This window comes from Rhopilema esculentum, chromosome 21 (assembly GCF_057945365.1).
Source record: "Rhopilema esculentum isolate cy_ngs chromosome 21, ASM5794536v1, whole genome shotgun sequence".
NCBI lineage: Eukaryota > Metazoa > Cnidaria > Scyphozoa > Rhizostomeae > Rhizostomatidae > Rhopilema > Rhopilema esculentum.
The window spans coordinates 11,596,820-11,616,680 of NC_142835.1; the positions used below are offsets into that span (position 1 = coordinate 11,596,820).

The 19,861-nt window shown below is 35.3% G+C and overlaps 3 protein-coding genes across 5 annotated transcripts; 1 reads left to right on the plus strand and 2 right to left on the minus strand.

Moving 5' to 3' along the window:
* Positions 1–402: 402 nt before the first annotated feature.
* Positions 403–5,393, minus strand: LOC135684800 (uncharacterized). Its single transcript, XM_089114872.1, has 2 exons — positions 4,882–5,393; positions 403–4,521 (listed from the first exon to the last, which is right to left on the minus strand). Exon 2 carries the CDS (start codon positions 4,509–4,511, stop codon positions 3,696–3,698), a length of 816 nt encoding a protein of 271 aa, XP_088970998.1. The 5' UTR covers positions 4,512–4,521; positions 4,882–5,393; the 3' UTR covers positions 403–3,695.
* Positions 5,140–7,175, plus strand: LOC135684580 (uncharacterized). Its single transcript, XM_065200204.2, has 3 exons — positions 5,140–5,222; positions 5,392–5,555; positions 6,131–7,175. The coding sequence occupies exon 3, from the start codon at positions 6,150–6,152 to the stop codon at positions 6,963–6,965; it is 816 nt and encodes a 271-aa protein (XP_065056276.2). The 5' UTR covers positions 5,140–5,222; positions 5,392–5,555; positions 6,131–6,149; the 3' UTR covers positions 6,966–7,175.
* A 403-nt stretch (positions 7,176–7,578) lies between these two features.
* LOC135684579 (uncharacterized) lies at positions 7,579–19,197 on the minus strand. 3 transcript variants are annotated; one of them, XM_089114870.1, is made up of 10 exons: positions 19,033–19,197; positions 14,454–14,533; positions 13,794–14,113; positions 13,098–13,374; positions 12,562–12,659; positions 11,627–11,928; positions 10,447–11,183; positions 9,135–9,270; positions 8,553–8,640; positions 7,579–8,405 (listed from the first exon to the last, which is right to left on the minus strand). In XM_089114870.1, the coding sequence occupies exons 1-10, from the start codon at positions 19,067–19,069 to the stop codon at positions 8,348–8,350; spliced, it is 2,133 nt and encodes a 710-aa protein (XP_088970996.1). In that variant the 5' UTR covers positions 19,070–19,197; the 3' UTR covers positions 7,579–8,347. The 3 variants fall into 3 exon arrangements, with proteins under 3 accessions (XP_088970996.1, XP_088970995.1, XP_065056274.2); XM_089114869.1 differs by having other exon boundaries at positions 11,615–11,928; positions 19,033–19,196; XM_065200202.2 differs by having other exon boundaries at positions 11,615–11,928; positions 14,454–14,538; positions 19,033–19,195.
* Positions 19,198–19,861: the final 664 nt, after the last annotated feature.

Consider the following 19,861-nt stretch of genomic DNA (forward strand, 5'->3'; position numbering starts at 1 on the left):
ATGGATGCGAGGCTGCTCTCGCAAACACAGGGGGTTGACGAATATAGAGGGGGGGGGTCAGAGGGGGCAAAAGACCCACCTCTGAAGCCAAACTGCCATTTTGTCTGAAAAACTCCTGATCTTGTCGGAAATATGACATGGTAAATGATTGTCAATTTTTTATTCAAGTGTTACATTTTGAGAGGAAAGATTTTAAAGCTGAATATAACGACTTCTTCTATTGTTCTGAATCAGATAGGCAATCTCTTTCAATAAGGCACGGAGAGGGCCGCTGCCAGTCACCAATTTGCCGACAAAATAGGGCGTGGCCTAAAGTATATACATTTTTGGGAGTGGCATTTTGACGTAGTTGATTTTATTATGTTCTCGTCAATCAATCATCGCTTCAATTTTTGCGTTGTCATTTTCTTTACTTGAGTGCCTGAGGGTACTTTCTTTACTCTAGAAGTCAAGATTTGAGAAGTGAGAGCAGGGAAGATATGCAGCAATTTTTATCGCTGCATATTTTCAAAATTTTTGAAAAATTAGGTTTTGCCTTTTGAAATTTTTAGGAAAACGCCTATCGAACTAACTGTATGTAAAACTATCGAATTACATCAGCTCTCACCCAAACTTTACGAAAAATTTTGACGAGGAAAAGTGTTCTAGGTTTAAACGAGTTTTCGAAAGCAAAGATTTCAAAGTAGGAGATGAAGAACAAAAAACTAGATAGCTTCTAAACTGAATTTGAAAGCATTTTATAGAGATTTCAAAAATTTTGATCATTGTTACTGTTATGTTATAGTTTTTAATACTGTAAAGCTCTTTTTTACGCTTTATGTGTCTACCGGTAGTTGCTGCCACTTTACTTTTTCACTACAAAATCTCTTTTTTTAGTTTTATCACTGCACAAAATTTGAGTTTATCACTGCACACATACGATTTATCATTGCACAAATTGGCTATCACTGAACGTTAAAGTATACCCTGAGTGAGACTCATTTACCCAAATAGTTCAGCACGTTTAAATAGAACCTATGATAGATTCTATGAGCAGATATCACAGGCAGGCCACCGAATGGTTTCGGGGGCCTAAATGCAAAATTAAAAGGCTAGGCCTCCTTCGAACGGAGCGAGCATAAATGTTTGTGACCACACCCTTTAGGTTATCTTATAATGCATTTCAGAATGTTTCTTGCATTAATTTCTTGCAATCGTTTGGAAAATTTTACTACTTTTAGGCATACTTTTTCTAGGTTTCATTGATTCCATTCTTAACATGGAATTCTTTACTTTTTAAGGTCTATAAGACCTCAAGGCTCTGGGGCACTGTGCCCCCTTGCTCCTCCTTTCGGCGTTCAGAGTTTTTGGCGGATATTTGCCCCTCCGTGACACCCATAGCGCTTTCTGTACCTATTTTAAATTGCCGAAGGCTTTTGGATGATACTTTTTTGGTCTTATCCTCATCTCATCCCCACTTTTTGCTAAAGCTATTGCTTGTGGACCTTTAAAAGAAAAACCCGACAAACTCTACTTTTCAAAAATTTGCCGACAAGAATAATCTAGGGGTGGTTGGGGTGAGACCGGACCCCCCGCTCGCGATGACTCTGAGTATGGTACTTAAAAATATCTATTTAGGGGGAGAAGACCAGAAAATCTTAAAGTAGTATGATTTCTGGCACATGACTTGAATTAATAATAAGTTTATCTTTTGTTATTCTCTATTCTAATGTATCATGTTATGTCTAAATCCAAGAAAGGAAGAATAAAATGGCGCACATATTTTTTGTCAGAGCCTTGATTTACTCGGCAATGAGAACTAACCCTTTACTATGCTATTGATTCTCTATGCATGAGCAATATTTATCAGTTGAATAGTTTGAATGATTTCAGATACTGAACAGAGAACCTTGATACAAATGCAATGGATGCGATCTCGGGTGTAGTCTTTGATGTGACTTCTACAATTTGCCTACAGCACAGTCCCCTCCAAATTTTCTAAGACGGCAAAACTGTATTCATTTATATTTTTATTAACTTCCCATTATTAACGCGCATTTTTTGATAGTGCACCCCTTGCTTAGGGCTGGAAATGGGGCAGTACCAACCTGTTTTGAGACCAAGTATATGGATACAGATTTATTTATACGGCGGACATGAAGAATCCGGAGAGATATCAGGCTATCTCCAGAATCCGGCTAGATGTCATATTTTTGGAGACCAAGTATATGGATACAGATTCATTCATATATAGGAAACTTCTTTTTCCTTTATACGTCGGTCCCAATTACGCAAATAGTTATCCAATACTAAAGTTCTGTGAATCCAAAACTTTTGCAACTTCAATCGAAAGTCAATAAAAGCCCTTCTTCATTTAATATCCCTCTTCTAGAGATGTCTCCCATTTTTTAAAGGCCTTCTGTTTATATCTGAAATAACATTACACGCTAATGGCGGTTATCAGATATGGCGTGCAAAAACATTGTAGTGTGAATGTAAAAACAATGCAGCAGTGTTGAGCACATTTTAGCTCAGAGAAAACCACACCACATGAAAGAATGATTTGATGCCAAGTGGGCGGCCTAGTAGAATCCTAGCACAATCACTTATTAATGACCAATAATTTAATTTAATCGTTTTTTGCGCAGAAAAGTATCAAAAAAGAGAAAAGTATTTCGAAGAATGTGTAATTTAATGTAATTAAAATAATACCATGAAAAACTTTAGCTTCTTTAAAAAACATGTGCACATGTGCAAATTGCTTCAGCTTATCACTTGCATGTTCACATAACCTGCATCTCATCATAGAGATTGTACCCAAGATAAAAAACTTTAAATCACGGATATTCTTAACTGAAAAGTAAAGTATTGACCCTTGAAAAAAGATTAAATCGACTTATTAAGATCTAGGAATTTTTCTAAAATGGTCATTATAATGCTCAAAGCATAAATTGATTTCATTAAATTGACCTAAAATATTAAATTGAGAGCAATTTCTAATTTATGCTTACATCAAATTCAATTTGCAGGCCTGATTAAACCCCCTGGCCGGTCCCTAGAAAGCCAGATGTTTAGCATCACTGATTTAGGGGCCACGCATCACGGGCCAGTAGAACTGAGTTAACTAGGCCTACAAATGGGTGTATATTCTTTTTTCTCGTCGTTATTAAGCCTTTTTATACTGAAAAGAGCTTTCCATAAAATGCTGTTTTGCATAGAGCCTTACAAAAGAGAGACAGGTCATTGTGATTATACCATCTATGCGAATATTACTCGAATGATGCGAATCAAATTTAATATCAGATCTGTATTCTACTACGACAAAAAAACAAATATCACAAGACATTCATAATATTTATAAAAACTTCAACCACCTCAGATTCAATTTTTTCAAATTCATAAACAAAGTCTAATTCAAAGTTTGTAACACATAGGAATTTTATCTTACAGCATTAGGATAGAAACATATGTTATTTTACCAACGAATGAGATGATCAACATGTAATAGAAATTAATTACTTCATCAAATAGATATGATAAGCAACAGTTCAAGCTTAAAATAAAATAACCCTACGATCGATAGGTTTTTATAAGTCAACAGATTTCATAAAAAGACAGAAATTTGACTAGCCAAAAAGATGACAAAAACTATGATTCAAAAATAGCAATTATATTAAAAGAATACGTATACAACTATAATCTAATCTAGAAGTCTTCTATTCTTCCATTGTCGCATTATCAGCTTCATTGGTTTCTTTCTTCACATCTTCCTTCGATTTTAAATCAACTTCATACTCAACCTCCAACTGCCTCACTGTTGGCTCGATAGCTGCCATTTTTTCAGCTTCAATCATCAGTTTCCCATACTTGGTTAATTTCGACTGCAAGGTCTCCAATTTCACATTTTTTGGAAGTAAGATACGACGTGAAAATTTCCTGTGGTGGAAAAATGAATCTTCTCCATCTTTGCTTTCTGAGTTCTGCTCTCCATTAACAACAAGTTCATTTCCTTGTAGCTTGACAGAAATTTCCTCTGGTTTATAATCACTGACATCGAAAGTCAATTTGAAGTTTGTCTCATCTTCTTGTTGTCCCTGATTCGCTAACGGTTTGATTTTTGCAGCTGTTATCTCCAAAATACCATCATCATTTAGCTTTGATGTGAATGACTTTGCATCAACATCAGCTGGAATCGGAAAGCATCTTTCGAATTCAGAGCTTTCATAACCATGATCAGTTTGTTGATGATGCTTTCCTGTAACTTTCAGTTTGTCTCCCTCCACATTAAGGGCGATCTCATCTGGTCTGAAATGTCTGACATCCATTGTGATGCTGAATCTATCCTCGTTATTCTCTGACTTCAAGTCGTCTTTTTGCTTGGAGGAATACCTTCTCTTTGCCCTTCGTGGTTTGAAGTAAGGGTTATATCTTGTAATTCGACTTGCTGGAGGAAATTTCCAGTCAAAGATGTCATCCAGGAAAGATTTGTGATCGTCTTCTTCCCGGAATAGAGGAATGTGCCATAAAGCCATTTTTGCAATTCTAAAAATAGAAAAGAGCTGTGTGAGGCCCATGAAGCTTACTTACTAAAAGGAACATGATTGTCACTTATAAAGAGCCCGAATAAACGAATAAAAGAGGAAATCCTAAACATCTAAATGTATGCGAGTCCTAGGTTCTTACCACAGTTAGAAATAAGTTCATTAAAAATGTTCTGAAACTGTTTTATTATACTAGTGGTTAAACCAGTGAACAATTTCACTCCGGAGCTGATAGACCTTTTTTTGGACAAACTGACTTAAATCTTACAAAGAAACAATGTAAAAGTATACTATCAATACTACCAAAAGAAGTACGTTAGTACGACTTGATTCTCAACTGAAATCTTAATTTCACACTTACCACCAATCGCTCTTTTCGATATTTCAAATAAAAATTTTCTTTTACTCCTCTCTCTGCTTATTTATTGTCAATCAACTTTGTTGCTCGTTTATTTCCTGCTCTTTTCTGTCACCTCCTTTCTATTTATATCTGGCACATGGAAGTTTCCTGATTGCAGCCTCGTTTAGATCTGTTCCTAGACTTTCCAGAAAGATCCACTGAAGATCTCGATAGTCGGTTCGCTTGATTGGCTGAAAAGCCAGCCTCAAGATGAAACAAAACAAGAGGATCCCCTGTGACACGGCCTAGGATTTGGAACATGGAAAAGTAATTTCTGTCAGAAGCAGTATCAATCAGCAAAGGTAAATACAATGATGAAATCAGCTCATAACTTCATGGAATGCCTTGATCCATTCCCAAAGTATTTCTCGAAGTTGCATCGTTTCCAATGCTACCAGAAGCTTCTCGATCATTCTTGTTAGGGGATTCCCCTCTAGCCTGCCTGATGCTTCCTAGAATGTTCTATTGTAGAAGTTTCCTGACGTTCTAGAAAGAGCTCCATTTCCTATAAGTACCGTCCAAATGAGTAACAGAAGACAGTTCAGTATATTTCAAACAAGAAATATTCCAGAAGCTGTAACAAGAAACAAGGAAGAGATCTAAAAAGAGAGGATATTTTGTCGAAGAATTAGAGTGTAAGTAAATTTTTTTCATGTGAGGTACAACATGAATCAGCTTCAAAAATTTTTGTCCTAATCTTCAAATCCAAAGTCGAGAGTTATAAATAAAAACCTTTGGGCCATCAATTTTGGCGTTGTTTTCTATTGAAGTATTATAGGGTGGTTGTTACCACAGTATAGCATTTAGAAAGAAATAAACATTACTCGTTTATTTATCCCAGTATTGTAATATATAGCTCAATATTATTTTATTCTTGAATTTAATAAAAATTTAGTGGATTTCTCCAAATGTATTTCATTCTTCAACTACAATGTGTTTCAATTTACACTAAATTTGAAGTGAATTTATGGACAAAAATGCCAGTAACTTAAAAGCAATTACTTTTCATTATTGGTTGCCTTATTGTAGAAGAGGAGATCGCATCTTGATTTCTTTTGATATGTTGGAGGGTCAACTTAAGCTGTGTGATTCAGAGAAAACATTATAGATACTTGTTTGCAAACAACAGCAAGGTTTAAAAAAGTTTTGTTATACTACTTTTTTCTGACCAAAACAAATTTCCTCCATGAAGTTTATTTAATAATTGCAGGAAAAGAACTTGAATCAAAATGGTTGTAGTCACAGTCCCACTACTTTCTCTATTGGACTTCACATCACCTCGGCACCAGTGGTATGCCCATCGAATGCCAAGAAAGCATTGCTTTGTGGGGAGGAATCATAGCACATGCCCACTGTCCAGGACAGTAAACTGCAATAGCAGGGGACAGGAAAGTTATTCAGAAGATGAAGCTACTGAAGAGAAATTTAAATTGGCAATCCATATAGGAAATTACAGGCCCAATGAGATATCACTGAAGGTGGAGGGAGACAAACTGAAAGTTACAGGAAAGCATCATCAACAAACTGATCATGGTTATGAAAGCTCTGAATTTGGAAGAAGCTATCCAATCCCAGCTGATGTTGATGCAAAGTCATTCAACTCAAAGCTGAATGATGATGGTATTTTGGAGATAACAGCTGCAAAAACAAAACCATCAGCAAGTCAGGGACTGCAAGAAGACGAGACAAACTTCAAATTGACTTTCCATGTCAGTGATTATAAACCAGATGAAATTTCTGTCAAGCTAAAAGGAAATGAACTTGTTGTTGATGGAGAGCAGAAGTCAGAAAGCAAAGATGTAGAAGGTTCATTTTTCCACCACAGGAAATTTTCACGTCGTATCTTACTTCCGAAAAGAGTGAAACTGGAGAGCTTGCAGTCAAAATTAACCAAGGATGGGAAACTAGTGATTGAAGCTGAAAAAATGGCAGCCATGGAGCCAACAGTGGGGCAGTTGGAGGTTGAGTATGAAGCTGATTCAAAATCGAAGGAAGATGTTAAGAAAGAAACAAATGAAGCTGATAATGTGACAATGGAAGAATAAGGGACAGTATATATCAGAAAACTTCTGAACAAATATTTTGTGTACTAATAGCAACAATTGTCAAACACTACCTTATTCATTTTACATTTTTGATATCAAAATTACTGTTATGAAGTAGTTTTCAGTTATTTTAACTAAATTAAACTTGTTATGTTGTTCTTTGATAGAATGAAATGTGTGTTATTCTATTAAATATGGTATCTGCATTCACGTTTGTTGTTTTTATATAATATGTCTGCAACATTTCATGTGTGGTGCTCTGAAAGTGAGTTTGGATTCTTACTAAATGTTTTCTCAGGAATTAACCTTCCGCTTTCTTCTAAGATCTTAATGTTAATGGGCAGTTTATATTTTAATATGGAAATTTGTTTTGGTTGCATATAGTTAAATTATTTTCAACATCACAATGGTATAGCAATGCTGATTTGATGAATTATCCAAGTTAATATTGTGATAATTTGCATTTGATTTATTTTGAATGAAAAGGAACAGTCCAAATCATCAAATCAACCATTTTTGTTGCATCGAGAAAATATTTTTGATAATCTAAAACCACCAATTTGAGTATTTCTGTTTCAAAAGAAAGACATTCTTTGGCATGGATAATACAGAATTGAATATGCCTTTTCAGGTTACTTCATTTATTGGCTTCAACCAGTATTTAATTTACATAACAAAGATAAAAAGAATATACCTTTAAATTATTAACTATCTTGTAATATAAATATAAATTTCTTAGTGCTCTAGACTTTCAGATCAAGTCTCTTTGAGATAGTTATAAAATGAACAAGAGGTGGCACAACCTACCTCAAGTAAATACTAAACTTTCTTCATGATCAGCTGATATTTTTATACATGGGAAATAAATATTTCAAGGTTAAGGTGATCAAACATATTTGCAGTAAAAGATGCTTCAGTGCACAACTTGAATTTATTCTTAGCTATAATTCAAAAACCATGGATATGACAAATCTCCTTTTCAATTTACAAAGGCAGCAATCTTTGAATGTCCATGGGGTACTTTAAACACATAAAAATCCTTGCAGCAAAATTGATGTTGCCAAAATGTACTTTCTTTCGTTATTCATTCTAAATCAAATCAATAAAAAAGTGAACAGCTATTCTACAGTAAAGGAAGGAGATCCAGAAGAAGCATCATCAAGTCAGATTCAATAACTTCAAACTTATGAAGTAACTTATTTTCTCCCTAAATAATTTAATTAACTGATATGCTACGATGGCACAGCTGAGATGACAGACTCTCTGGCTCTGTCACTTTTTGCATTGGAAAATGCCACTTGCTATTGAAAGATTACATTGGAAAGTGGCAAGATGAATTATTGTTATTCATTAGGTACTTTTTCTTTAAGCTGAGGTCAACATCAACTGATGGATTTGTCTATAATTGCTGAAGGCCTCGTCAGTACTGTGTTGATGTTACTGAAATAAAAAGAGAGTAACAAGTCAATGTCTGAATTTTCTCTGTAACAGCAATCTGAAAAAACAAAAGGGTTGCTAATGAAATTGAAGGTGATAAAAATGATCAAAATGATGATAAGGCTGACATAAATAATAGGAGCAGCTTACCTTAAAGCTTGTTTATACTGGTGTCTTTTCATTCTCAAAACCTTTAAGATTTCATCATCCGGAAATTCATCATCTGAAGAATCAGTAGCTGTAAACGACATGAAAAAGAATAAAAAGTCTTATTTCAAGCAATTGTTACTATGCAAAATAACAACTAGCAAAGCATCTAACAGTGGTCTACGTCAAATACTTAAATTTTGTCATACCTTGTATATGCTTCTCCAATTAGCCCCCATCCTGGAAGTAAAACTGGTAAGCAGCCTGCACCGCCGAAAACCCCACCCTAACATACCAAGATTTAAAGCAGATGTTTGGTCCGTATTAAATCTTACATTCCAACAGCAAATAAAAAGTTAAAATAAACAAAATATTCTCGCAAGGTTTTGACATAAAAACGACTATCAATCTGTAGAATGTTTCATTTCTCAAAGTCAACTTTAAAAAAAATGGAAAATCTCCAAAAAGTAGGATTGATCTCTAATTCTCTCTAAGCTACCCTCGAATAAGCCCAAAGGGAGCTTAATGAAGACTTCTGGTAATATGAAATCAATATATATGCTACTTAGAGTATGTTCTACATACCAATTACAGCATATGTGGCTTGAAGATCTTCTTCGAATAAGGCATCCCCCTGGTGTACTTCAAGACCAAGTTCCTTCTCGGAGGCACTTGAAGCAACACTCGACATTGACGAAAGAAATATGTTCTCAGAGATAACCTGTGTATTGAAAAGAATCGACTTCAGCGGCTACAATGCTAGAAATCTTCAGGATTTCAGTTGAAAGCAACAACAGTAGATGAACAATGACACACCTCGCCATCTTTGTGAGTTGATAAAAATAATTGTTGCTATCAAAGGAAGAGTGATATATTTTTTGTTGAGAAGGTACTTTTGCATTAATATTAAACGAGATAGTTCTTCGATTTCAAATAAAGTTTTTTATAACCTTCTGTACAAACAAAACGGAAAACTGACATGAATTTTTGCAATAAATTTGAAAAATAACACCTAATCGTTATTCAAAGCTGTAAACATGGGCATAATTGAATGGAATGTCTGGTGACAAAATGGAATTCTATCGTGATTGGTTGCCTTTTATTAGAGGTGTAAGTTAGCCAGTTATACATCGGTTCATTCTTTTTATCCAATAACTCTTCGTGACCTGTTACATAAAAAAACTTCTTTATGTGAGGAATTGTTGTTAATAGAAGGCTAATATGATTGGAGAATGGGCGGAGAGTGGAAAGCTAGGAGTGATTGATTGCAAAGAAGATTTTGAGAGAAAATTGAACCTGAGAGAAAAACGAAAATTCCGGACTAAAATGTGTGGAAGCAAAAATTTGGGTATAATTGATCGGGCTAAAATATTGTTCGATGTTTTCACAGTTTTCGGAAAATAGATTAATTAAGGAAAGATATACTCCTTTTATTGATATACTCCTTCAAATCTGTATAAATTCTACTTTTCAAAAGAGAAGAGAAATGTGGTTTTGTCTTGAGCAAGATCTTAGATGAATGTGTATATTCACTGTACATTCTGATTAAAAATCAAATGAAACATTTACCCTGAAACAGTCTGCAGAATCAGAAGAGTTGTCTTATCCACATTTTAAGCAATTACAGGCGCAAAGTTTCCAAAATAAAACTATAAAATTTCACGAGGAAATGGCTCTAAAAAACCATTCAAATTATGCATCAAGAGGATGTTCCTTGCAGATTTACTTATTTAGAAAGACACTTGGAGCGCTTATCAAATGGCGTTCCCCAATTTTAAGAAAAAACAGTTTTTTTTATTTTTAGTACTACCGTGATTTTTACTCCATCATTCAAAGCTACTCCAACGTAAATAAGTCAACAAGTTTGGAAACTTTAGATGAGAGAAAGAAAACAGACCTGATTAATCGTCTCTCTTACTTTCTCCCTTTCAACATTTGGAAGAGAATCCTTGCTGCTTGTCGTGTGATCACCGTTTTTCTTTTTCAAATCTCCTTGCAACGTTTTGTCAAGAATAGGTTCTGGTGCAGATTTGACAGAACTCGTTTCTGAACATCCATTGAAATCCCCTTCAATCTTGTCCATCACCTTATTATCAGAACTCGATAGAAATCCGTCTTTATCGGAAGTTAGACGATCTTCCAGCTTCTTGGCCATGATATCATCTTTTCTGGTCACTACCTCACTCATTGCTGGAGAACAGTTCGTTGATGCCTCTGCCACCTCAAACACTCCTCTATCTGGCTGAGACAGACCATCGTTATCGATATGTATTGGTGGAGCAATAAGAAGCGGATTTCCTAACGTCCCTTTTCTGAGAATAGCACGTTGCTGTGGACAACAGCTGATAACAGAAGTTCCCTGGTCTCCCGAAGATGCTTGTGTATGCGGGCATGGCAAAATATCACATGCCATATGCATGTGCGCAGCAATGTCACTATATTCCGCAAATGCATGCTGTCCAGTTGAAGACAACTTATATGCAATAACAGTCTGGCAGTTCTTACTTTTTGAATCTTTGTCTAAAGCAGGTATTCTTCCTTCTGGAGCAACGGGAGGGAAATCTTCCACTGTTTTAGCAACATCGTCGCTTACGTTTCGATGGGCAGGAAGCTTTGTCTCCCCGCCAATTAGTACTAGAATACAATGCACAGGATAAATCTTCAAAGCTATGATTAACAGCTATTTGGCAATCTGGCACTTTTTATACTGAAGAGTCATAAAAAACCAATTGAGTATAACAGAAACGTAACATGTACTTGGTAAAGAAGATGCGTGTTGATCGCACTAAACGTGGAACTTCAGAGTAACTACATGTAGAGCCCTTCACAACCATCTGATTCTATACATCAAAGCAAGGCCTTGAATAATATAGGGCAAAATGGGAATCAAATATTATTCTTTTTTAAAACTGCAAGTAAAAGCATCACATTTTAACGAATAGAGAGCCAAAAGAATGAGATTCCTAGGGTTTTCCTGAGGGTTTTCCATTACATACTGCCTACAATAGTTATCGTTTGATACCAACCCATTTGGCATCGTTAAAGAAGAGACAACAGCAGATTACCCTTTGGTTTACCATGTTCTTCTTTTTCAATCAGCTCTTTATCAGTATCAGGAGCAAGATTGGATCCACCTGATTTCAAATGAGGAAGCTTTGAAAAAGGATCAGTCCTTTGTCTGGCTTTCTCTATTTTACGTGCTAGGCGCCACTGGTATAAAATGTCATCTTCTGGTGCAGGCTTTTGACGAGGCAATAGAACATCGTTTCTTGTGTTTGCATGTGGCACAGGAAACAGTTTTTGCGGCTCATAAATTTGTTCTTTCATTGAATCTTGACTCACTGGCACTCCAGATGATGAGGTACTCAAAGTGCTCTCGCTATAAAAAAGATAAAAGGTCATAAACAGCACGCGTCAGAAACAATCTTTGGTGTAATGAAAATCGTTCAGAAGTATTACAGAAAATGTATCAGGATTTTTAAGTAGATGTTTGAAATTTGAAGGAGGGCTGGAAAGGTAGACGAGTTATAATGGATCAAATTATAAAAAGAAAGGAAGAGGAAAAGGGCAAGGAAAGTCAGGCAAAAAATTGGTTGGAATAAGAATTTTGCAGGAGAAAGCTGCGACCTCACAAAAGAAGGTAACAGCATGATGACCACTTCAAAGTTATTACAGGTAAGGGGACATTTCAACTTAACAAACTCTTACAGCCAATATCTGAAATAAAGAGCTTTACACGGGAAGAAATAGCAAATTGCTGCTTCGGATTAGACAAATAATAACTCTTGTTAAAGATACTTTCTACAAAAATACTTGGGTGTGCTTTGCTGACATCATACGATAAAAACATTTTCCAAGCAACCATTATGAACTCTAGTCACATTGCATGGCAAAAATAAGCTTCTAAAAGCAATTTCAATGGAACGAGATCCAACCACTTAGAAAACTAGCTTGATTGCTGCTTGTTTGAAACATTCTTGTGAAAAAGCGTTATATCATGATATATCTTCACCTCATCTCAATAAGTCTCTGTGCCCTTTGTTGCATTAAGTCTGTTTCTGGGTCAGAATCTGTCATTTTTCTTGTCGAAAGCCCTCTGGTATTTTTGTCCTATGAAGAATTGCAAGGAATAAGACCAATTGAATTTTAAGATTTAATAAAATCACAATTGCTCATAAGCATATAAGATGTTGAAAAGTTAAACATGGAATTGAGAATTGATTTCTGTTAATGAAAGGCAAATTTTCAAAACTGCTCTGACTATCTGATTTGGGGCGTGTTTCTTAAGAAATTGCATCAAGGTTCCACTTAATATATTGTAGCAAACAAGGAAAAAGAAACAGAAACAATCACAAAAGTAGGTTCGATACCATGTAAAGCAGGAACGTTTTTCTCAGACTAAATTTGGTAACATCAATGAAAGTTTGCGACATTCAACAAAGCTACTACAAGCTGCATCCAAATTCTATCCCAAATCAATCAAGCATCTTTTCTCTTATGAAAACAACAAAAGAACCTAATCAAATTAATTGAAGTTAATTAAATAACCTTTCCTTTCTGATTTGGCAATGAACTTGTCTTTCTTTGCTCTGGGCTTAGAGGAGGCTTCCCGCCTCTCTTCCATAGTGGTGTCGGTCTTCCTTTCTCCGCAGCCTCTCTTAATCGAACAGGAGGACTAAAACTAGAAACATCTGAGTCTTTTGGAGTTGAAGAATCATTGACTTGTTCTGCCCACCAAAACTCATTGCCTTTTGATACTTCGACGACATTCTGAAGCCTTTCCTCGCGACTTTTTGGTGGCTCATTTCGAAACCTTTGTATGTACCTACAATAGGGTCAAGTTGTCTTTTGAAAATATCAACACACAAATTGAACGACCAGTTCAGTAAGAATACGGTTTAAACTAGATGATCAAATGCTCTATTCAATAAACGTTCTAGTCTCAACAAACAAATATGCATGATAGGAACGAGATAGTTACAAAGAGCCTGCATGATTCATGTTTCTTATTATGATCAATAGGCCCAACCCTATAATGAGCCCCACCCTGAATAGAGCCCCCATGTAAAAATTTTCTGAAGGAAAGAAACATTCTTTCAATTTCCATGGACTCCTTTTGAAAATTGCATAACGACGCAGATAAAAAAATCATGAAAAACTCCATAAATTATGGGATTGTGTATTTCAGGAGAAAATGTCATTTGCAAAATAGCTATTAAATTATAATATATAGAATGTGCTTACTTCGCTATTGTTGATCTCGACTCAGCAGCGATGTCAGTGTCACTTGTAACCCTCCTGTTTCCCACAATTTGTCTTGAAATACCAAGTGACGTCACAGACGGAGGGGTCTCAACGAGAGTACTATTTGTCCGCTCTGTGTTGGGCCAAGATTCGTCGAATTTCGAAGATCCAGAGTGGTCATTTGGTGCACATTCATTTTCTTTAGTCGGAATCAAATCTCGATAGAAGTTGTTTGAGCCGGAGAGAAAGTGTTCTGGCTGTAACATGTCCCTTCCTTCTGGCCCAGTGGTTTTCTCACTCAATTTTTTGCTTAGGCATGTCTTTAAGGAAACAACAAGATGTTATATTTGGGCAAATGGGTACTTTTGTTTGGCAATATCTCTTAAGAAGATCAAATTGTGCCCGCACTAATTCTAGCTCTACCAAGAAAGCGAGTGGCTGTAACAAGGTGGATTTTAACGTAAATTTTTAATATCCTTCAAATGTAATGTGTTATATCCGCGGCAATTACAATACAGTTCATCGAGCCAGCACTTATTTTTTGGTATCTCATTTGGCACATATAATAACCCTAAGCAAAACGGTCGATAAATTGAATTGTAATACAGTATTTGCAATTAAACTGAACTTGATATATCTGACAAGAGCTTGCAAGTGTACCTTCTGGTCGTTGAAGGGGATTTCCCTGGCGTTGGTTGGATGATAAAATGCACTGATCAAAGGCTCTTCTCTGAATAGATCTGGTCTGCAATCAAAACAAACAAAACTATACAAACTATTTTCAATATTATCAATGAATGTAAACAAAAAAAGGTGTTGCAATGCCTAAATCAGAAAAATAAGCCTGACATAAAATGATACTCCTTATGAATTTACGTCAGCAGGGCTTGACATAAAATGATACTCCTTATGAATTTACGTCAGCAGGGCTTGACATAAACAATTTTATCAAAAGAATACGTATACAACTATAATATAATCTAGAAGTCTTTTATTCTTTAATTGTGACATTATCAGCTTCATTGGTTTCTTTCTTAACATCTTCCTTTGATTTTGAGTCAGCTTCATACTCAACCTCTAACTGCCTCACTGTTGGCTCACTGCTTCAATCATCAGTTTCCCATACTTGGTTAATTTCGACTGCAAGCTCTCCAGTTTCATTCTTTTCGGAAGTAAGATACGACGTGAAAATTTCCTGTGGTGGAAAAATGAATCCTCTCCTTCTTTGCATTCTGACTTCTGTTCTCCATTAACAACAAGTTCATTTCCTTGTATCTTGACAGAAATTTCTTCTGGTTTATAATCACTGACATCGAAAGTCAATTTGAAGTTTGTCTCATCTTCTTGCAGTCCCTGATTCGCTAATGGCTTGATTATTGCAGCTTTTATCTCCAAAATACCATCATCATTTAGCTTTGATTTGAATGACTTTGCATCGACATCAGCTGGAACCGGATAACATCTTTCGAATTCAGAGTTTTCATAACCATGATCAGTTTGTTGACGATGCTGACTGAAGCTGAAAAGATGGCAGCTATCAAGCCAGCAGTGAGGCAGTTGGAGGTTGAGTTTGAAGCTGATTCAAAATCGAAGGAAGATTCGAAAAGTGAAACCAATGATAATGTGACAAATGGAGATTAAAAAATAACACGCTCCTGTTCTTGGCGCTAAGATTAGATTTAAAGCATTGTGTCTTTTTCAAACATTTTAACAGTCCTAGTGTGTGATTTCCAAAACATTTTGAAATGTATTGAATGATTAGTTTTTCAGGTGTCTAGTGAGCTATTTTTAAGGGTGTACCGGATCAGGATTTTGAGAATCCGGCCGGAACCGGATTTACCGGATTTCTTCGTGGAATATCCGGCCGGATTTTACCGGATAATCTGGCAATTTATGGATTTTTGAGTAATGAAAAGTTTCGAGCCACTTTGTGAAAAAATGTATAGCGAGAAGATCAAATAGACCCATTCGAGTTGCCAGATTGAATTTACAAACGAAGGCTAGGCTGGTGTGCAATTTAAGCCAAAATGCTCATAAAAAGGCCAAATCCAAAACTTTCTCAAGAATCCATCGAGCAGGCACTGGTTATATTTTTACGCTTGTGTTTGTTAGATAATTTCTTAACTTAGATAAGAATCTTACTTTTTTTCAAAACCCTTTGCTAATATCAAGATAATATTTAGGTTAGGTGATAAAATTTGAAATTTGGTTAACACTTTGTAGTTAACTACTAATTATTCCATGAATTTAGTAATTACTCATTAATTTTAGACGTTCTGCTGAAAAGGCCAACAAGGTCAAATTTCTCCGCTAAAAAGCCAATCTGGCAACCCTGGACCAAATTTGTGAATTATATCATCCAGGCTTCCTGTTTTGTGATGACGAGCGCTTTCATTTCAACTTTGTTTTCAAGGTGCTTGTTTTATTGTTGATCTTGTTAAGTTCTGGAAAATTCGGCAACTCGCCGGATCTCAAAAACAAATCCAGCTGGAACCAGATTTTCAAAAAATCAGCGATGCGGTGCCAGATTATCCGGCCTACCGTATATCCGGTACATCCCTATCTATTTTATTGTAAAAAATGATATTTTCTGCATCATTTATTCCTTTTTTAAGAATGCTGTATAATTTTGTTAAAGTGCAGTTTCTGGAACTATGTATTCAAAATAGAACAGGAAGAATCAAAATGGCTACATAGGTTATACTCATATGGAACAAATAAGGCTACAGTACCCTTGGAACTATGTTTGATGCAAAAAGGCTTTAGAATTATTTATCTAAATTTCCATTATCAATAGAGAATGATATTGTGGAGAAAAAAGGTTTAAGGTTAAAAATTATAAAGAATGGAATCAATAATAATAGATGAATAGAAATAGCCATAGTCCCATCAACTTCAGAATTCAAAATTTGCAAGAGAGAATAACTTTTACACACCAAATTATAACCAAGACATATTTGTAAGAGGGTGACATTCTAGTGTGTCATGTTGGTATGAGGGTAATTTCTGCTCTGTAACATTAAAGTGGGTGCAACTGCCATAATTTTTTGCTCATATCACAGACAAGACATGCAAATAACCCCAAGCAAAAAGAAATTTCTGTTGAATAAATTTCTGCAAAATAAATTGCTGCAACTCAATATTGCAAAAAAATAATTCATTGTGAAGGAAACTTTTGTTGATGAGGCCTATCCCTTAAATAATTTTTGCAATTGACAGCTTGATATTGCAGGATTTGATTAAATTGTGTTTAAAATACTCTGACATTATTTCTGCTTGTAAACTTCAGTTTTTTACAGATCGCATGATACAGCTATAGGTTTTTAATAATACTTGTAAGGGGGCATGGTCATAGAGGAGGAATGTGGTAGTTTGCTGGAAAACAGTGACAGAAGTTTGGTTCAGTAAGAGGGGACCTGGCACTAATATACTCAAAAATAACTTTCTATCAATTAATTTCTTCAAAAATTTTTGAAAAAGACAACTTTGGAATTGCTAAATTCTTGTGGAACAGATTTCTGAGAAAAAAGTTGCAAAATGCAAAACTAAATTCTGCATAAATTTCTTCAGCAAATAATTCTTTCCTCAACCAAGCATTGACTAAAAAGACAGTCATGTCATTAATAAATATCTTTGTGTGCATGCTTGAATGTGAGTATGAGTGTTTTCATCAAGGTTAATATTTAAGGAAGTAGTCAAGGTAGAATAGTCTTGTGTCAAACTTAGGAATGCATTGTTAGGTTACATGTTTAGATTATCAAACATTTTCCAATTCTTACAAGTCTATTTCTACTTCAAATGAAACTTGGGTGTTATCTTTGCATGCAAGTTTGCTCTCAGCTAATCTTAGAATACAATCTCCATAAAAGCCCATTGAAAACATAAACCAAATATGAAATTTTGAAAGGTAAAAATTTGATTATCTCCAACAAACCATCTAATGTTTGGAGGGAAAACTGTTTCCCTAGCTTACTTTGTGTCAATGTATTACATTAATCAAAACTATGAAAAGCTAAATTAATCAACAGGAAAAATTGATTTTATACAAAAAAGAGAACTAGCAAAACATAATTCCACTTTCTGCAATATTCTGGCGAGCCCTTAAAAAGCCAGAATAATGCCGTTCTTGTGCTTCATCAAAACTAAATTAGTGTTATTGGACTTCAGCAAGAGATGCATGAACATGTCATGACCTCTGGATAGCATTATTTTGAAAATCATACAAAAGTATGGTTCCATAAAATTCAAAGTTCAATAAAGCTGCAAAATCTTTTGTAAGTTAAAGACAATTATAAGCCTTAATAAAAATTCCTGTAAATATATTTCCCAAATTTAATTAAGTTTCTATCGCTACTTTGTCTAGTTTTGTCAATGCTTGGCTATGTGTACTTTTCAGGTAAGCTTCGAATCTTGAGCATGAAAGGGAAACTCTAGCCTTAAAGTGAGTAAAAATGTTAACCACCTCGTTTTTCGAAGTGTCCCATGACATTCTGTTGAAAGATTAAAACAAAGAATATCAAAATATGAAATTGAATAATGACTCATTTTGGTGGAAAAATAACCTGTTGGTGTGGCCAACCATATAAATGACACCAAACTGTCAAATTATTTTACAATTTTACAATACTAAAATAGACCAAACAATATAATGCTTTAAAGTTAAGCTAATTCTCATAAGAGTATTTTTTATTTTCAAAACAATGCTTATTTAATATAGGAATTCACAATGCAGTTTAGGGAAACAGGCCATGACGCATTACACTAAAGCAAGCAAAATTAAACTTAAACTGGTGGTTATGAAACAAATTGGATTATGAAAATATAGTGCCACAGAGCACACAGCACAGACCAAATTCTTTATTTGTTGCATACACTTTAATGGCCTTTTCCTCTGCCTGTGCCTTGCTTGACATGGCGGAATACTAGGAGTAGCAAACCAAAGAGATCTCGCAGACAAAAATAAAAATTTTGTTTGTTTAGACGGAGAAGCAAAATGTTGATCGCTCAGCAGTCTTTGGTAACATAACAAGAACACTTAATTGATGTAAGTTTCAACCCAGAATTTATAGGCAAATTGGATGGCGAGAATAAATCATTATAAAGATAATCTAAACGCTACGTGGTACAAGTTTTACACGCCACAATTCTATCAGCAAGTTCTTCAAAAGCAAATGCATAGGATACCTAAGGCCTAACTACGTTGAAGCTGACCATAACTAGCGTACACAAAAAATCTTACGTGGTAAAGACTGCATCCATCGATGAAATTCTGCCATTCAGTGACTTCTCCCCAGTTCTAATGCTGTTTTAACATTTCAAGGCAACACAGTTTTTTGAACGGTATTCCCGCCATTGAAGTGGTTCCCGCTTGATTTTCAATTTTTGCGCAAGCGCATCTGACAACGGCGACAACAACAACATGGAGGTTGAAAGAAAATTTGCGGGAGGGGGCTGTTGATAGGGGCTGTGTTGATGGGGTTGTGTTGGCTGGCTTCTGTATGGCAAAAAGACCGAACCAGCGTGCTTGGGGCGAACTTCCATTTTCCATAGGGGGTTAACCGAAATTTTGCTCATGTAGCAAGTAATAATATATCGATTCTACTTCGAATCATATTTCAGAAATCGTGCATATATATAACTTTTGAATTTTTTAAACAAAAATATGAAAACCAGTAAAAAGACTGTGTTTTGATTGGTAAACTTTAAAGAAGTACTCTAAGAAACATTTGATTCAAAGCTGGAGGGGGTTTGCGTGTGAATGGTCAGAGCGAATGGTCTGGAAAGTCACAGCATAGAGATGGACAAATATGTTACCTTTGAGCAAGGGAAGTTTTAAGCATATACCAAAATGAAAAAATAATTCTACGTAGAAAGAAGGGGACATTGTACTGTGGCAGTATTCATAAGGAAGCTAGAGGTTGTTTTGCTTAAATCAAGAGGAATTCAAAATGTAGAGTAGATTCCGGTTATAGTCACGCCAAATGTTGCTTGAAAACCTGTCTGTAGATGTAAATGGAGTATGATTGTAAGCAGAGCTAAATTTAATAGTTATGTATATTTGGGTCTTC

Bases quoted from the DNA above. Each gene is read 5' to 3' on its own strand.
- LOC135684800 (XM_089114872.1), bottom strand. From the start codon at position 4,511: ATGGCTTTATGGCACATTCCTCTATTCCGGGAAGAAGACGATCACAAA.
- LOC135684580 (XM_065200204.2), top strand. From the start codon at position 6,150: ATGGTTGTAGTCACAGTCCCACTACTTTCTCTATTGGACTTCACATCA.
- LOC135684579 (XM_089114869.1), bottom strand. From the start codon at position 19,069: ATGGCAGAATTTCATCGATGGATGCAGTCTTTACCAC. The intron at 11,929-12,561 runs GTGAAGATATAT...TCTTTTTTATAG, and splicing joins CAGAGACTTATTGAGATGAG to CGAGAGCACTTTGAGTACCT. The intron at 8,406-8,552 runs GTAAGCTGCTCC...TTTTTATTTCAG, and splicing joins CAGTATAAACAAGCTTTAAG to TAACATCAACACAGTACTGA.